Source organism: Podarcis melisellensis, assembly GCF_964234715.1.
Source record: "Podarcis melisellensis genome assembly, chromosome: 4".
Classification (NCBI taxonomy): Eukaryota; Metazoa; Chordata; class Lepidosauria; order Squamata; family Lacertidae; genus Podarcis; species Podarcis melisellensis.
Genome location: NC_138531.1, coordinates 98,716,625 through 98,733,666, shown reverse-complemented (window position 1 = coordinate 98,733,666; position 17,042 = coordinate 98,716,625). Strand labels below are relative to the sequence as shown.

Genomic DNA, 17,042 nt, shown 5'->3' with positions numbered 1-17,042 from the left:
CACCCATTTCTGGAGGAATCATCCACCAGAGATAGCAAAAATTTGGCCCCGCCCAGACTGGCAACTGGCATAGGGCCCCAAAGGTATGCAAGGACTAGCTCAAAAGGTTTTGTGGTTACCCTGTCAGACCTAGGATAAGAGCATGTCTGAACCTTAGTTTTCTTGAAGGCCCTGCATTCCAGGTATTTGTCACATGCCTTCATCTTGCACCCCTCAGTGCACCCTGGGACCTTCTTCACGTACCCCCAGTTGACATATGACATTCTCTGGCGCCAAACACCATGATGGCACCATCATGGATGCGAACCTTAGCACACTGTGCTTGTGCATCCTCAGTGGGACCTTTACCTGCAATAGGCGTTTCTAGCACAAACAGCCTATCTTTGCACTCAACACTGACCACTTGTCGCCCACCTCTGGAAATGGAACACACATTATTTTCAAAACACACTTTGAACCCATCATGGACAAGAGAGGAAACAGAAAGCAAACAGCACTGCATCTCTGGAACGACATAGGCCTAAATCTCTGCCTGTAAAAAAGAACAATAAACAATAAACAGAGCCAGACATAGTTAGTTGGCGCTTGGAACCATCTGCAAGAGTTACACTTCTTCAAGTTTTCAGAGCCTTGCAGTTCCACAAAAAACCACTAGATGGCGATGGCATGAGATGGTGACTGGTCCCACTGTCAATCACCCAGCTCAGCCTGTGGCCCTGGTCGCAGTTTTTCACTGTTGCCATAGCAGCAGCCAAATGATGCTGTGATGACATGTCTCTGCCACTTCCCTTGGGACTTTTGCGAGGCTTCCCACATTTGGCAGCTCCTGTTATCTGGTTGCCACAGAAAACGGCCTTGGAGACATCCTTTCCCTCCACTGGACAATTCCAGGGCAGGTGGAATTCAGAGCTGCACCGGAAACGTCAGGAAGAAAAAGCTTTCACTGTTTCTTCACTTCTCCCTTCACCCCATTCTTGGACGCAACACAGCCTGGGCCTGCTCACTCTCCCTCCAGCTCTCTACCTGTAATGTTTATAATGGCAGCAACTTTTTAAAAAAGTAATATTTTAAGCCCGTAGTTCAATTTCCCAGCAGCTCCCCTTGCCCCGGAGAACACTTCTAGCATTTCAAATCCTCTACCTGTGGCATGGTTCAGGAGTGGGAAAAGTGACCTCTTCACACCTGATGTCCATTTGGTATGGCCTTTTCCAGGTTTTTCCCTGCCCCTTGTGTTTTTCTTTCATTTGTTCTCCTCTGTGTGTTGCCAGTAGAAGCCACAATTCTGTGGGTACTCAAGGTGGTGCAGAAAGTTGGCAGCAATTCCCTACACCCACAGGTCTCAGGATAGTTACAACATAAAAAAACAAAAAAACACACAAAATACCACATTTTAAAAGGGCATTAAATGTCAATCAGCCAAAGGCCTGGTTAAAAAGTGTGGATTTGCCTGGCTCCTAAATCTGTATAATGGTTTTTCCAACCTTTGTATGGATTCTTTGATGGGAAGCGAGATTCGGCCTGTGACTGAAGCTCTTTCCACATTCCACACACTGATAGGGTTTCGCCCCTGTATGAATCCTTTGATGAAATGTGAGAATGTCCTTCGTCCTGAAGCTCTTTCCACATTCCACACACTGATAGGGTTTCTCCCCTGTATGAATTCTTTGATGGGAAGCAAGACTGCTCTTCTTACTGAAGCTCTTTCCACATTCCACACACTGATAGGGTTTCTCCCCTGTATGAATTCTCTGATGCTTAGTGAGATTGGAGCTCTGAGTGAAGCTCTTTCCACATTCCACACACTGATAGGGTTTCTCCCCTGTATGAATTCTTTGATGGGAAGTGAGATTCTGACTGTGACTGAAGCTCTTTCCACATTCCACACATTGATATGGTTTCTCCCCTGTATGAATTTTTTGATGTGAAGTGAGACTGTGGCTATGACTGAAGCTTATTCCACATTCCACACACTGATATGGTTTATCCCCTCTATGAATTCTTTGATGGGAAGTGAGATGGGAGCTCTGACTGAACCATTTTCCACATTCCACACACTGATAGGGTTTATCTCCTGTATGAATTCTTTGATGGGAAGTGAGAGTGGAGCTCTGACTGAAGCTCTTTCCACATTCCACACACTGATAGGGTTTCTCCCCTGTATGAATTCTCTGATGGGAGGTGAGAGTGTGGCTGTCACTGAAGCTCTTTCCACATTCCACACACTGATATGGTTTCACCCCTGTATGAATTCTTTGATGTGAAGTGAGACTGCGGCTGTTACTGAAGCTCTTTCCACATTCCACACACTGATAGGGTTTCTCTCCTGTATGAATTCTTTGATGGCAAGTGAGAGCAGAGCTCTGACTGAAGCTCTTTCCACATTCGACGCACTGATAGGGTTTCTCCCCTGTATGAACTCTTTGATGGCAAGTGAGATGGGAGCTCTTCCTGAAACTCTTTCCACATTCCACACACTGATATGGTTTCTTTCCAATGAGATTTTGTTGATGGGAAGTGGAATGGGAGCTCTGACTGCAGCTTTCTCCACCCTCCAAATTTTTGCGTGGCTTCTCCTCTCTGGGGATTTTTTCGTGGTCACCTTTGTTCTCGATTTCCGATTCATCACAATCTGCAATGGAAACAAAAAGGGATTAGAGCCTCAGGAACAAATGGAGAAGAACTGAAGGGAGTTTGGGGGGGTTTTCACTACCTGTGTTGTTTGTCATTAACCAACATATTTATTATGAGTTTCTGGAGATTTGTTGAATCTTGCTTTGTTTGATATATAGAAATGGTCAAAATTGTGGAAGCCTTTTGGAGAAAAGTGTATTTCGGAGGTTTGATGGCTCAAAACTCTGCTTCTTTTGGAGCAATATTATAACATTATATATCAATGGAAATATAATTTTAACAAGAATGCAATTCAACAAAGTTTGTTTTATTATCCGTATTCTATCAAATGTTATAGCCAAATAATCAGAAAAACGAAGCACAACTTGCTTAGGTTGACTTTTGTCAGTTTGTTACGTGATTGCTATCAAGTTGGTTGGGGTTTTTTTGTTCTTTCATTTAGTGACATTGTAAGACACAATAAAAATATAGAGATGGCACAAAGAGTTGACTGGTCATCCCAGAAAGCGATGTAAAATTGTACTATTAAGTGAACAAGGCAACAGTTATGAAGAAATTAGAAGTGAGATTGGGGAAAACATAACCAAAGCTTCCTTTCTATATTTTGGGAGATGTATAAGGAGACTCAGTCACTATAAAATCAGACTGGTAAAGGCAGGAAAAGGTGCACAAAGGCAAGTGACGATCGAAGAATGGAGAGACTGTCCCTACATGACAGAAGAATATCATCTGTGTGTATACAAGATGACATGGTGCAATGTAATGTGAAGTTGATTGCAAGGACTCGTCTAAAGGCTAGAATTCTAAGGAAAATGCCATTGTTATCTCTCAAGCAAAGTTGAAAGACTAAACCCATGTTAACTGCACAGTGGAACAATGGGACATTATTATTTCGAGCGATGAGACCCAAATCTCTTTGCTTGGTTGTGATGGCATGAAATACGCGAAGAGAAGATTAAGAGAAGATTTACATCCTACTTGCATTACACTGACCGTGAAACACCCAGATAGTGTGATGATCTGGGCTTGTATGGCAGCAAAAGGTGTGGGTGGAATTTGCGTCATTAATGGGAATGTAAATGCCCCCAAATACATAAATGAAATACTTTAGCCCAAACTGAAGCGTTCCGCAGCTGATCTTTTCGCAGATATTGAAGCATTTATATATATTTTTATAAATATTTGTTTGTTTGTTTGTTTATCTATCTATCTATCTATCTATCATCTATCATCTATCTATCGATCTATCATTTCATTTATTTATTTATCTATTTCAACAGGACTCAGCTCCATGTCATGTTGCTGCTGTGTGCAAACGGTGCTTTCAAGATAATCCTATTCCACTGCCGGAATGGCTTGGGAATAGCCCAAACATTAACCCAATCAGAAATCTATGGAGCCGACTAAAGAAACTTGTTAATCAGAGGCAACCCAGCAATAAAGCCCAATTAACAGAGGCAATAATTCAATCTTGGTTTCACATTCTTACAGCTGCAGAAATAAAAATTTGGTTCACTTCATGGGAAAGCGTTGTAAGGCTGTAATTAAAGCTAAAGGTTACCAATGGTTACCAAAAGTTTCATGCTTTTTCTTTATGACTGCTGTTCCAATAAATATTCCTTCATAAAAGTCATTACATTACATTCTTCATTAAATTATCTTTCCATTGATATATAATTTTATGGTATTACTCCACACAAAAGTGGTGTTATGAGCCACCAAACCTCAGAAATACACTTTTCACAAAAGGTTTCCACAATTTTGGCCACCAGTATAAGTTGTTCATTTTAAGTTGATGTTCTTTTTATATGGGATCAGAATATTATTATTTATGTTTCATGTTTATATATGTGTTGGAAGCCGCCCAGAGTGGCTGGGGCAACCCAGCCAGACAGGCAGGGTAGAAATAAAAATGTCAGCTTTGTTCCGGAGCTGACAGAGGCTGGAATGTATGAAAGCAGGCAAAGAGAGATAAGGAAACTGGAATTTGAGCTGGAATGTGAGAGGGAGGAGGGGCAGCCGAGTGGCAGAGCTTCAGAGAACAGAGAGCAGGCAGCAGATAGCAAAGATCCACAAAATACCAATCTTAGCTCAGAGACAGAAGGGGAGAGGCCAGGAATAGCTAGCCCAAAAACTCGAAGGCGCGAAAAGGTCAGTGAGAGGAGGGGGAAAGAGCAGAAGCGAAAGGATTTTTTCCCCTCTTGGAAGAAGAGGAAGGGGCGGAGTTTAGACTTGGCAACTGCAAACTTGAAGTCAGACACGGAGTGAAGGAGATCCGGAGTGATTTATGTGTTTGAGCAATAAACCTGAGATAATTACTGCCGGTGTCTCGCTTCTGTGGGAGAGCCAAGCCATTACAAAAAATTATTATTATTACTACAGTGGTACCTGTTCTGGAAAAAATTAAGTTTGTAAACCGAGGTACCACTGTATCATCCTCATCCTCATCACTGCTACTACTACCTGAGATTCCATAAGCCTAGCTTTTCTCTGGGATGGATTTTGTTTGGCCCAGTCATGGCATCCCCTCCATCTCCAATGTCAGTCCTTGTTATGGCTTGGTCCCTCCCACAAACGTGAGAAGACTCTGGCTGTTAATAATTTCAGATGTATTGCTAAAACAACAAACTTGGACGGAGCTCCTCTACTCATCGTCCTCCCCACAAGATCGAGTTGCCCAGACTGAGCTCCTCCCCCTTCCCCAGCACAGAAGCCCCCACCTTCTCTTCCAGTATCTTTACGAGATTAGGCAGAGAATGCTTCCTGCATTCCAGCGTCTGACTCACTCCTGTAGCTCTCACACAGCTGTCTGTCACTGTGCCTCTCTTTTCCTTCTTCCCTTTGTTCAGAGCTCAGATGACAGTTCCTCTCCCCCTCCTCTCTGCCTTCCGCTGCTAACTCTCCTCTCCCTAGGCCTGCTTCTTCTCTGGCTGGCAGCACCTGAGCTTCGCTGCCAGTCCTCTCTTTGGTCAACCCAAGACTGACAGGAGCAATAACAAAAACCTGAAGCTACTTAGCTTTCCTAACAATTCTGAAGCTGACAGTGAAGGTGGCCTGGGAAGTTCAGACCAGCCCAATCTCTTGGGATGCGTCCAAGGGAAGCGGGGGCATTTGGCAGGCTCCCAGCTGGCTCCAGCCCACCGACCGGTAACCGGGCAAACTCCGGTCCGCGGAACAGCATCAAACAACGACCCGCAGCTTCAGAACTCTTCAGAAGCTGGAGCACCCTCTAATCAGCAGAGTAATTAACTCTTTGTGACAGAAGGGTGGAAGGGGAGGAAACCCAGAATTAAATGCAAATTACTTACGGATTCCAAAGAAAGAGGGGGATTCTCTCTGTCAGACTTAAAAATCTATTTTGAAGCTGCCACACTTTGTTGGATTAAAGAATGGATGAAATTAGAAGATACAGATTTACTAGATTTGGAGGGATTTTATAATGTGTTTGGTTGGCATGCATATTTGTGGCATGATAAAGTAAAAGCCCATAAAGCATTTAAAAATCATATAATTCGGAAATCGTTGTATAATGTTTGGATAAAATACAAAGACCTTTTAGAAAGAAAGACGCCCAGATGGCTTTCACCAATGGAGGCAAAAGCCCAGAAAAAAATAAATATGGATACCAAATGGTTGAGATATTATGATTTATTAATAGAAGAAGAGGAAGGTTATAAATTAGGACCATTTGAGCAAATTAAAGATAAGCAAAATTGGCTACATTACCACCAGATTAATGAATTGTATAAACTGGATAAGAAAAATGGTTTTGCCTTGGAAAAATCTAAGTTGGAGATGGAGTTGTTAGATACTGAAGGTAAAAATTTATCTAAAATGTACAAGCTTTTGCTGGAGTGGCATACGAAAGATGAACAAGTTAAATTGGTGATGATAGATTGGGCAAGAGATTTAGGACATAACATAATGTTTGAGGACTGGGAAAGATTGTGGAAGAAAGGGGTTAAGTTCACCGCATGTACTTTGTTAAAGGAAAATATTATGAAAATGATGTATAGATGGTATTTGACTCCTGTAAAATTAGCAAAGATGTATCATAATTGTGATAATATATGTTGGAAATGTAAAGAAAAGGAAGCAACATTCTTTCATATGTGGTGGACCTGCTCCAAGATGAAAGACTTCTGGGAAAAGATTTATAACGAATTGAAAAAAATGTTGAAATATACATTTATAAAGGAACTAGAGGCCTTTCTTCTTGGAATAACAGTTTTGGAATTGCCCAAGAAAGATGTTAATCTGTTTTTGTATGCAACAACTGCGGCTCGTATTTTGTTAGCTAAAAAGTGGAAAACTCAAGAATTACCAACAGTAGAAGAATGGCAGATGAAGATGATGGATTTTATGGAGCTAGCTGATCTAACCAGAAGAGTCCGCAACCAGAAGGAGGAGGAGCACCACGAAGAATGGAAGAAATTTAATGATTATTTAGCTAAATTTGTTAAGCTAAAATAACTGGAAATGGCGCCCACATACTTAATGGGTTTAGGATTGTATTTATGTTAACTGATAAAATAATATGTTTAATACAAGAAGGAGAAGATTTAAAGATGTTAATGTTTAATTTAAAGGGTATTGAAATTGGGATTTGGAAAACCGTTATAAGGATATGCAATGAAATTCAACTAAGGGGGAACGAGGAAGTCGTTTTACAAAGTAAATAACTTATTTTCAATAAGGTTATGATTTATGTTTGTTATGTTTTGTTTGTTTTATATTTTTGTTTGTTGTTGATATTGTAAAAACTAATAAAATGTGTTTTTTTAAAAAAAAAGAAGGGTGGACAGAGGCATATGTAAAGCATATTTACAAGCAGTTTATTCAGCATAGATCAAGACAAAGAAAAGCATGTCTGCTCTCCTTCATGTCTAAGAGCAGGAAGGATGAGGCAAAAGCTATACACAAACGGAAGTTCCCAGCAAGCTGTGCTGGAATGTAAACAGACATGTGACATACAATAGCTCCACACATCTGTTTAGGTGGAACGGAACATCAATATCCTAACACAATCATGGTAGAAAAAGGAATAATTTGAGGAAGATTGTTCAAAGAAAAAACTGTAATTTACTGTTTATTGTGGGGGTGTTAGGTTCCCAGGTGATATAGGGGCCACGGTTGAGCTCCGTGAAAATATATGAGGTTGGTCCCATAGAGGTATGCTTTGAATTTCCAGGCAGCTATAACATTCCCACAGGGAGCCTTACCAAGAGAGGCCACGATCCCACGATTCTCCTCCATGACGTCCTTATGCAGAGCTCTCTGGTCAGGATCCAGCAACGCCCACTCCTCGTCCGTGAAACGAACAGCAATATCTTCAAAGCACACTGGACCCTAAAAGAAAAAGGGAAATATCTTCCTCTGAGACAGCAGAAATATGATCTGCTCCACAATGCTCTGTTGTTTCCTTCCTGTACATTGTGGTGTTGTTTTAATACGATTGCTTTGCTGCACATTTTAATTATGGATGCTTATTTTAATCTGCATTTTAATTATGGGTATTCATTTCTGCGCAAATAGGTGGTACTCCACCTTGTGTTTTTCAAGTCATTCTGCCTACACAAGCATTCCAGTTTCCCCAAAGGAAGGATCCACTTTCTCATCTCCTTGTGAGCCGTTCTGGGAAGGTTCCCTCCCAATGCCCTAGAGTCAAATCCAAGGGGGTCATGGGGGCATGGAGAGGGGGAGGAATGTGGAGCAAGCCCCATTTTGCAGTAGATGGGGCTGGTTAGGTGAATCCAGGCCACTATTTGTTCTCATTTGTCCACTGCTTAGAAACCAATTTTTGCAATCAGTGATCAATCTAGAAATAACATCTTTTGGATGGGCATCTGTCTTGGATGATCTAGCAGAGATTCCTGCAATGCAGGGGGGTCTCCTGGGTCTGAGAGACAAGCAGGGAGGGCAGCTTCTGGCAAAAGGAGAGGGAGCCACCTGTGGCTCTTCCTTCTCCTGACTCACCTCTGCCTCTCGACCTTCCTCTCCCACTCGCCTCCTTCCTCTTCTGCCTCTGATTCTGCACTGCATTCTGCCACGGAGTCTCCCAGCTCAATACGCCCTGTAAGCCCTTCAGCTTCTGACACCTCCTCTACCCAGGCTTCTCCCTCTTCCCCCTCTGACCGCCCATCCTTCCTCCACCTCCACTCCTTCGGCTCTGAGCCATCTTCCCTTCCTGGTTCCCCGGCTGCTTCCTCCCACCATTTCTCTGTGCCCAACCAGTCCATGACATTGCTCCATCCCTCAGCCTCTGTCCCCACAAGGCAGCTTCCCCTGACCTGATCTGGTTCCACAGCCACTGCTTCCCTTCTGCCCCCATGAAAAGGCGGATCAGGAAGTCTTCCTGGGATCACTCTGTCACCTGCAAAAGATAAAAGGTAAACAGGATGCCAGGAGTCCCTGCTTCTCTCACAGGTGAAACAGGGCATCTCTAACTAAAGATGGGCCTTTGAGAAAGCCTTTCCTGCTGAGAGCATTTGGAGGTTTGTACCCATTTCATATGTTTGTTGTGCAGAAATACATCTCCCCTCCTCTGGACCCTTGTCCCCAACTGTCTCCCCCCAAAACAAGATGAAAAGAACCCTCAGATGAGTTGGAAAACCAACAGAATGAGACCAAATGGAGAAAAACCACCTTCCTCCTTACCCAGTGACCTCTCTCTGGTGTCCAACGGAGGCCTCTCTGCCTCACAGGAATCCAGGTCCATTTCTGCAAAGAGATCCTTTCCCTGAAAAAGAAACACGGATTCAAAACAGAGAATGGGGAGAAATGCTAGAAAGAGAATGACAAAGACTTGAAGGGTGTTAGATCTCATTCCATGGATGCTTTCCAAGAAAACGAATGGGCCATCAGCAGACCATTATGGGATGTTCTCTGTCCTGTTTGGAGCCCCTTGGGAGTATCCAGAGGAAAGTCTCTCTCACCTGCTTTCTCTCCTCTGCCTGACTCAGGAGGAAACCTTCGGCCAGGGCCACCGCCTGGGAACTGGTCTCCGCTCCGCATTCCCTCACCCAGCTCTCCATCTCCGGGGGAAGGACAGCCAGGAACTGCTCCAAGATCACCAGGTCCAGCATCTCAGCTTTCGTGTGCCTTTCTGGCTTCAGCCACTGGTGGCAAAAGTGGTAGAGTCGGCTGCAAACCTCTCGGGGTCCTTTGGCCTCTTGGCAGCAGAACTGCCTCAACTGCTGGCTCTGCACCTCTGAGCGGAGGGTGTGCACCTCACCCAGGATCTTCTGCACTGGGTTTTCCCAGAATCGCCCACTGCTCCCAGTTTGGCTGGCATGGCCTCTTCCTGTTCCAGGGCCAGCTGAATCTTGCTCATCCATCTGTGCTCTCAGGAAGCTTCTGAGAGATTGGAAGGAACCCTTCGGTCTTCTGCCAAGTTCTGTCCATCTAAATGAGAAGCTGTAGCATATCCTAAAAAGCAAATACATTGTTCTGTTACAGAATTTGTTTGTGAGGAGGGGGAATGGTTCCCTGAGGAAGCATGGATGAGTCTTGCTGGGAACCAGGGCTGGACTGCACCGCATCCCAGACCATGAGCTATCTTTTTGAAAAGAAAGAGGAGGAAGAGGAGAAGAAATAAGTCTCTTGCCTTCTAGCAATGCAAAATGTGGAGGCAACTGAAGGGATTTCTGGGAGATTAATCAACCTGGTTTCTGCTGCCCTCCAGTCAATGTATGAAGTCAGAACCGACTGAGAAGGGAGTCATTTGTATCTTGTGAAAAACGGATGCTTGGTCTAGTGGGGGTCCTCACCCGGGGGTCTTCAGGTGTTGCTACCCCCCACTCCCCAGCTTCTGTCTCCTTTACTTGCACTTGGACTCTGCCGCTCTCCAGACAGACTCCTGGGGTGGGGTCCCTTTTTGTTTACTATGAGGGCCAGGGATGTATCTGATCAACCCCCTGAGGGCCAAACGGGCAGGGCCAAAGACATCTCCCTTGAAATTTAGGCGGGTAATTTATTATTATTATTTCACTACATAACTAAACACACACGCAGCCATTGATGCCAAGGTCCCTGGAGGCTCGGTGAGTAGCTGCGCCAATTTCCGGCTGCTTTGCCAGCAACAATCCCTTTGGGACAGAGAGGATGTGGTCCTGGGATGCCATGCTCTGGGTGCGAGGGGATTGCTGCAGTGGCCTCCCTGGGGAGCTGCCCTTGGAGACACGGGAAAACTGGTCCGTAATGCAGCAGCCAGACTATGGGCTGGGATCCCTCTCTTTATTCCTCTCCTTTCTCTCCCACCTTTCCTCCCTTCCTCCACGTGGGGTTTTCTTGGGGGGGGGCTAGTCCACCTCCTCGTCCAGCTTTGGAAAACCATTTGCCCATGTTTCCTCTGTTGTGCAATGAGGCTGAGCGATGTCACACAGAGTTAAAGTCCCAGGGACTCCTTTGTTTAAAGAAGGGAGATTTTTTTTCTGACAAGCGGGTGGCGGCGGAGGGCCAGATGAGTTTGGGATCCTCTGATCTCCAGGAAGGAGAGCGTGATCAGGCCCCCCAGGCATCCTCCCCAGCTGCAGCCCTGGGACCCCCCCCCCCGTCTCCCCACTGCACCCTCTGGGGGGAGAGAGCGGAGACTCACCAGATCCCAGGAGGGGAGAGCGAGGCAGCCCTTGCAGGAGAGACCCCAAAGCAAGGAAAGGACTGGGGAGGGAGGGGCCTTGGCTCTGGAGGACCAGCCCCCTCTTGCTTCCTGGCCTCTCTAGGAAGGCAGCTCACTTCCCTTTAACCCTTGCCAAGCCGGGTTCCTCCAGCTCAGCCCTCTCTCGCTTGGCACAACCTCAGATTTTTATTATTTCTTATGGATTTGGGGGGGGGGCAGCTGCCCCCCTGGCTAGGCCCATGCCCAGATATCCTTTTGGGGGTGAGGCTCCTGGCTGGACTCTGAGCATCTCCCTCCCTTGGCCAGAAACCAGAGGAAGAGCTTGCAGGGAAAAGGGCTTTGCAGGAGGCAAGGAAGCTCCTCCTAGAATTCAGGAGGGGAGAGAGAGGAGGGGATCCCAGGGTCATCTAGTCCAACCCCCAGCAATGCAGGAATCTCAGCTAAAGCATCCATGGCAGATGGCCGTCCGATCTCTGCTTAGAAACCTCCAAGGAAGGAGAGTCCCCCACCTCCCAAGGGAGACCTTTCCCCTGCCCAACTGCTCTTAGATGTCCCTCAAGGCAGCAGGTCCTGAGTTCTAGCCCTGCTGAAACAATCACACTGGCTGCCAAGGAGGAACCAAGCGAGGTTCAAAAGAAATAAACCCTATTCTCATCATAAATGAGCAATACTTTCTTATGCATGCTTTTTATGCTAATATACAAAGTATGCCATTTCCCTTTCCAGAAATGCTTAATTGCTAATTCAATGGACTGAAAATGGATGGTTGTTGTTATTATGTTTAGGGAAGTTTTTAATATTGGATGGACTATTGTATTTTGATATTTTGTTGGAAGCCACCCAGAGTGGCTGGGGAACCCAGCCAGATGGGCGGGGTATAAATATATGCTTATGTTTATGTTTATGATTATTTATTAAATGAAAGAGGTAGGTGGAATCTCCATGGTGGCTAATAGCATAACACTGAAAGGCTAGTGAACTATGGGGAGCCCTAGAGCATCTGCTTGGCATGCAGAATGTCCCAGTCAGTGTAGACCAGGGGTCCTCAAACTATGTTCCACGGGATGAATCCAGCCCATCAGGGTCGTGAATCTGGCCTGCACAGCCATTTCAGAACCCGCCAAGTGTCTGAGGCTGAAAGCATCTCGCCACCCGCTCAGTCCTTGCGTCGCGCTGTGGTAAACGCCACAGGCGTGTTGGCGGCTCTACCAATGGAAGGCCAGGGGGTTTCGCCCAGGGACGGGGAAGTGTTGTCTTTTGGCTTGAAGAGCGAAATTGAGGTTGGTGGAGAAAGGCAGACTTGGATCAATTTGGTTTCGTTACATAGACGTTTACTTTAAAGGTGGGAGAAGGAAGTATAGTCCTATTTTTGTGCATGGAGCAGCGGTCTTTCCACTCATGTGGTTTACATGCTCTGAAAGCTGGGATCTGTTTTGATATTGAAATTTTAAAAGGGTGGAGTGGAACCGGATATTGACCATCTGGTTAGCCTGGGGCAACCTTTTTCAGCCATGGGACAGTCCACCATCCCTCAGACCATGTGGGGGGCCAGACTATATTTTTTGGGGGGGAAGGGTTGTCCATCTGCCAGAGAGGAGGACCATGCTGGCCTAGGTTCACGTATCCTGTTTGAAAGGGGAATCATTTTAGGGACTTCCTGTGAAAATCTGGGTCAGGAATGCTGTTCCTTGAATGTACAAACACACAAGACGTAACCGGCTGTGCATTCACATAAACAATACTCTTCTATACATTCTTATCACAATATCAAAGGTTTATCTTGCACATAAACAGCACATAAAGTTCAATAATATAGACGGAAGTCCCCAATAAATCAGTTCATTCATAAAGACCAAATGTCTGCTGGTTTCTGTTCCACATACGTTCATAAAGTCCAAATTGGAGCCTATTACAGTTCCACAGTGTTGACAAGGATTTCCGGAATAATGCCTTGTTTCGCTCTCATGGGCTCCATCCGTTATACATATTCTAAGTAATATAAATGAATATAATGTTGTAATTCAACATATTTTAACAAATTAACAAACTGTGAATGGATAAAGTTTGTTTTACATTTGTTGTTTTAAAGGGGTCACTTGAAGAAGAAAACCTTGCAGCTGCAGATCTCTGTCACCTGTAGCTAAAATCAATGCTGCGCCTGTCTATATACATTGTAAGACTTGTTGTTCATTGGAGAAACCACTGTGTTACAAGTTATATTATCGTGATACTTCATATATGGCATGTACTTTTATAGCACGATTGTTTATATCATTTTAATTTGTTAAATGATCTAGTGGTCGATCCACCACTCTGGTCACTGCTCCCTGAGAAAAGCTCAAGAACTCTGGGCAGAGACAATGGGTATATCACTGGCAGGATTTTTATTACTGGGAGTAGATCTCAGTCTCTTGGAAGTTCTGGCATTGTGGCCATTTCAAGGTACCAGCACAACTTAATTGCCACTCACCTTTTGTTGATATTAACTCATTTTCCAGTATTTTGCTATTAACATCCTAGCCGCTGTTGTCGTGTAAAGAAACACTCTTTGATTTTCATTTGGCATGCTTATTGTTAGAATATAAAATAGGAAAGCTTTGGTTTTCTTTAAAATAAATAGCATTTATTTTACTTTATTTTATTTTCCCTTTGGGGACATGTCCACCACTTGTGGAATAAGGTTCCCTCATTTTGTCTGCGTGTCCAACACTTATTGCTGTTATTTATTTATTTTGACTGATTTGGATGTGGTCAGGTACCATCTAAAAATCAGATAGCACGTGGTGAATTTTATGTCTTTTCCCATAATTCCCCCCATTTTTCATCTTCATAGGTGCGCCCTATGGGCCAGTGTGCCCTATAGGACGAAAAATACGGTACATCAAATAGGAAAGCTTTGGTTTTCTTTAAAATAAATAGCATTTATTTTATTTTACTTTATTTTACTTTATTTGTGAAATAAGGTTCCCTCATTATTTTTTATCTGGAAGAAATGTTTAACTGGTAATCTATCTTTCTTACTTTTGTTTTCTTTTTATCTTTTTACTTTTTTTGTATTTTTAGCATATAATAACAGTAGTAAATACTGGTATATGGAAATGTGATCATAATATTGAAATGAATAAAATGCTTAACTTGCTAAGATAATAATAGTGAAATGAATAAAATGCTTGCAGCTTCCCAAGAAAACTCAAAGAGATTCTCCCCTTTTTGGCTTTTACCTCTTCTCTTTATAACTGTGTCTTTAAGTCCCAAAAGTCCTGCCACACCCCCCCCCCCCCCGCTTACAGGATATCCCTTCTACAGATGTCAACGCAGACCTTGTCACCACAAGACTATTCATTACCTGCAACAACAACAACAAAGACATCAGAGTGGCCCCAGCTATCTCTTTCCAAAGGATATAGACTGATGGGGGGGCTGACAAAGGGGGGAAAGTTGAATTGCAAGCACATTCTCTCACCTTTTAAACCTCAAGACTCTGTGCCCCAGGATTGAAAAGATATGTAAAAGATCACAATTGCCTCAAGATATGCAACTGATATTTTCCGTATTTTTTGCTCTGTAGGACGCACCCGACCATAGGACGCACCTTGCTATAGAGGGGGGAGACCATGGGAGGGGAAAACTCCCTCTCTCTGCGCAGCACCCCTTCAGCAAAACGGCAGGAGAAACGGAGCCCCTTCCATTTCTCCTCCCGCTTAGCTGAAGGGCCGTTGCACCTTAGCTGAAGGGGCACCTACCCTTCAGTGAAGGCAACCCGAAGCCTCTGGAATGCAGCGGGAGCTCCCGCCGCACTCCGGAGGCTTCAGGCGGCTATCCTTGAAGCCTGGAGAGCGAGATAGGACAGTGTGCACCGACCCCTCTCGCTCTTCAGGCTTCAGCGAAAGCAACATGAAGCCTCCGGAGCATGGCAGCAGCGCTCCCACTGCGCTTCGGAGGCTTCAAGTTGCTATCGCTGAAGCCATGGAGCCTGCATTCACTCCATAAGATGCACACACATTTCCCCTTAATTTTTGGAGGGGAAAATGTGTGTCTTATAGAGCGAAAAATATGGTAATTAGTATGTGGTGTATTGTGTGATATTATGTAGGAATGCTAACATGTGTCTGACAGTATTATTACAGTTATTTCCGCAAAGAGGGGGACCCAAATTTTGTGTATAATTGCTATTATGCTCAATGTATAGTGTCTTATTGCCTACACCCCAATGGAGGATTCTCATGCATTTTGCTTTCAAATAGATCAGGCTATTGCACTGTTCAGTATTTAGATTAGATGAATTTAATTGGTTAAAATGAATGTTCGCCAAAAATGCTATTCCTCTTTCAATCAGTCCCAGTAATTGTGAAAGATGCATGTTTCAAAAAATGGCAGAAAGAAATTTCCAAGTTTAGTGGGCGGGGGGGGGGGGGCAAAAGACCAAGGATAAAACACAAGATACTTATAGACATAAAAGACAGAGCTAGTTTTGCCCTCCCAGATCTTTCATTATATTATGAAGCAGCATGCCTGGTATGGATTAGGGACTGGGTGAAGTTGGAAAAGCAAGAAGCATTAGAATTGGAAGGACATGACAAAAGATTTGGCTGGCATGCATATTTATGGCATGGGAAAGGGAGGGTACATAAAAGTTTTTATAACCATATAATTAGGAAATCACTAATGAGCATATGGGAGAGATACAGTGGTACCCCAGGTTAAGTACTTAATTTATTCCGGAGGTCTGTTCTTAACCTGAAGCACCACTTTAGCTAATGGGGCCTCCTGTTGCCGCTGCGCTGCAGTAGCCCGATTTCTGTTCTTATCCTGAAGCAAAGTTCTTAACCTGAAGCACTATTTCCGGGTTAGCGGAGTGTGTAACCTGAAGCGTATGTAACCCGAGGTACCACTCTATAAAGATATGTAAGAACAGAAGACCCCTTGATGGCTTTCACCACATGAAGCTTTACTGCTCAAACCACTTGAAAAGAAAGGAAAGTGGCTTACCTATGCTGACTTGTTAAAGGAAGGAAAATGGAAACTAAGAGATTACGAGGAAATAAAAGACCACTTTAACAGTTGGTTACGCTATCGACAAGAACATGAAATATACAAAGAAGAGAATAAGAAAGGATTTAGCTACACAACATCTAGATTTCAAAAGGAAGTTGTAGAAGGGAAAGGGAAGTTGCTGAAAGATGCATATAGTATTCTGCTAGAATGGGAAACAAAAGATGAAGAGGTAAAATCAGTCATGATTAAATGGGCACAAGATATAGGTCATAATTTAATGTTTGAAGGATCTACCCACACTGGAAGAATGGCAGATGCAGCTGATGGACTATATGCAGCTGGCGGAAATGACTGGCAGAATTCGAGACCTGGGAGAAGAAAAGATCGAAGAAGATTGGAAGAAATTTAAGATTTATTTACAAAATTATTGTAATTTGATGGAATGCTAAGATGGATGCTTGATCATACTCAATTGGCCATCACCAAATTAGATGAGTGTTATTAGACTATATTTTAATGATTGGTTACAAAATCGTAAACAAGATGGTAATTTGCTTGAAAATTTTTATGAATGATGTAAGTGTGAGCGGGAGATGTGAGGAAGTCCAAAGATGTTATGAAATTTTGTCAAGACACAACAATGTTGTTTTTTATTTCTGTATCTTTTTTATTAAAAAAAACCTAATAAAAATTTGGAAAAAAAAACAAAAAACATAATTTAATGTTTGAAGATTGGGGAAGATTGGGGAAAACTGATTTAAAATTTAAAGACCGCTCTTTGCTGAAAGAAAATTACATG

At 43.7% G+C, this 17,042-nt stretch overlaps 2 protein-coding genes across 2 annotated transcripts in view; both read right to left on the bottom strand.

The window, feature by feature from the left end:
- The window catches only part of LOC309368778 (uncharacterized protein), a gene marked incomplete at its 3' end in the record, with an annotated part of 57,876 nt that extends 46,548 nt beyond the window's left edge, over positions 1–11,328 (bottom strand). The window contains exon 1 of the mRNA XM_081909085.1: positions 11,228–11,328. The remainder of the gene's footprint in view (positions 1–11,227) is intronic.
- On the bottom strand, positions 1,074–10,047 carry LOC309369158 (uncharacterized protein). The gene is made up of 6 exons (XM_081909891.1): positions 9,567–10,047; positions 9,289–9,370; positions 8,922–9,004; positions 7,854–7,980; positions 2,035–2,629; positions 1,074–1,866 (listed from the first exon to the last, which is right to left on the bottom strand). The coding sequence occupies exons 1-6, from the start codon at positions 9,966–9,968 to the stop codon at positions 1,455–1,457; spliced, it is 1,701 nt and encodes a 566-aa protein (XP_081766017.1). The 5' UTR covers positions 9,969–10,047; the 3' UTR covers positions 1,074–1,454.
- Positions 11,329–17,042: the final 5,714 nt, after the last annotated feature.

Bases quoted from the DNA above. Each gene is read 5' to 3' on its own strand.
- LOC309369158 (XM_081909891.1), bottom strand. From the start codon at position 9,968: ATGGATGAGCAAGATTCAGCTGGCCCTGGAACAGGAAGAGGCCATGCC. The intron at 9,371-9,566 runs GTGAGAGAGACT...TTTCTTTTTCAG, and splicing joins AGGCAGAGGAGAGAAAGCAG to GGAAAGGATCTCTTTGCAGA. The intron at 9,005-9,288 runs GTAAGGAGGAAG...TATCTTTTGCAG, and splicing joins CACCAGAGAGAGGTCACTGG to GTGACAGAGTGATCCCAGGA.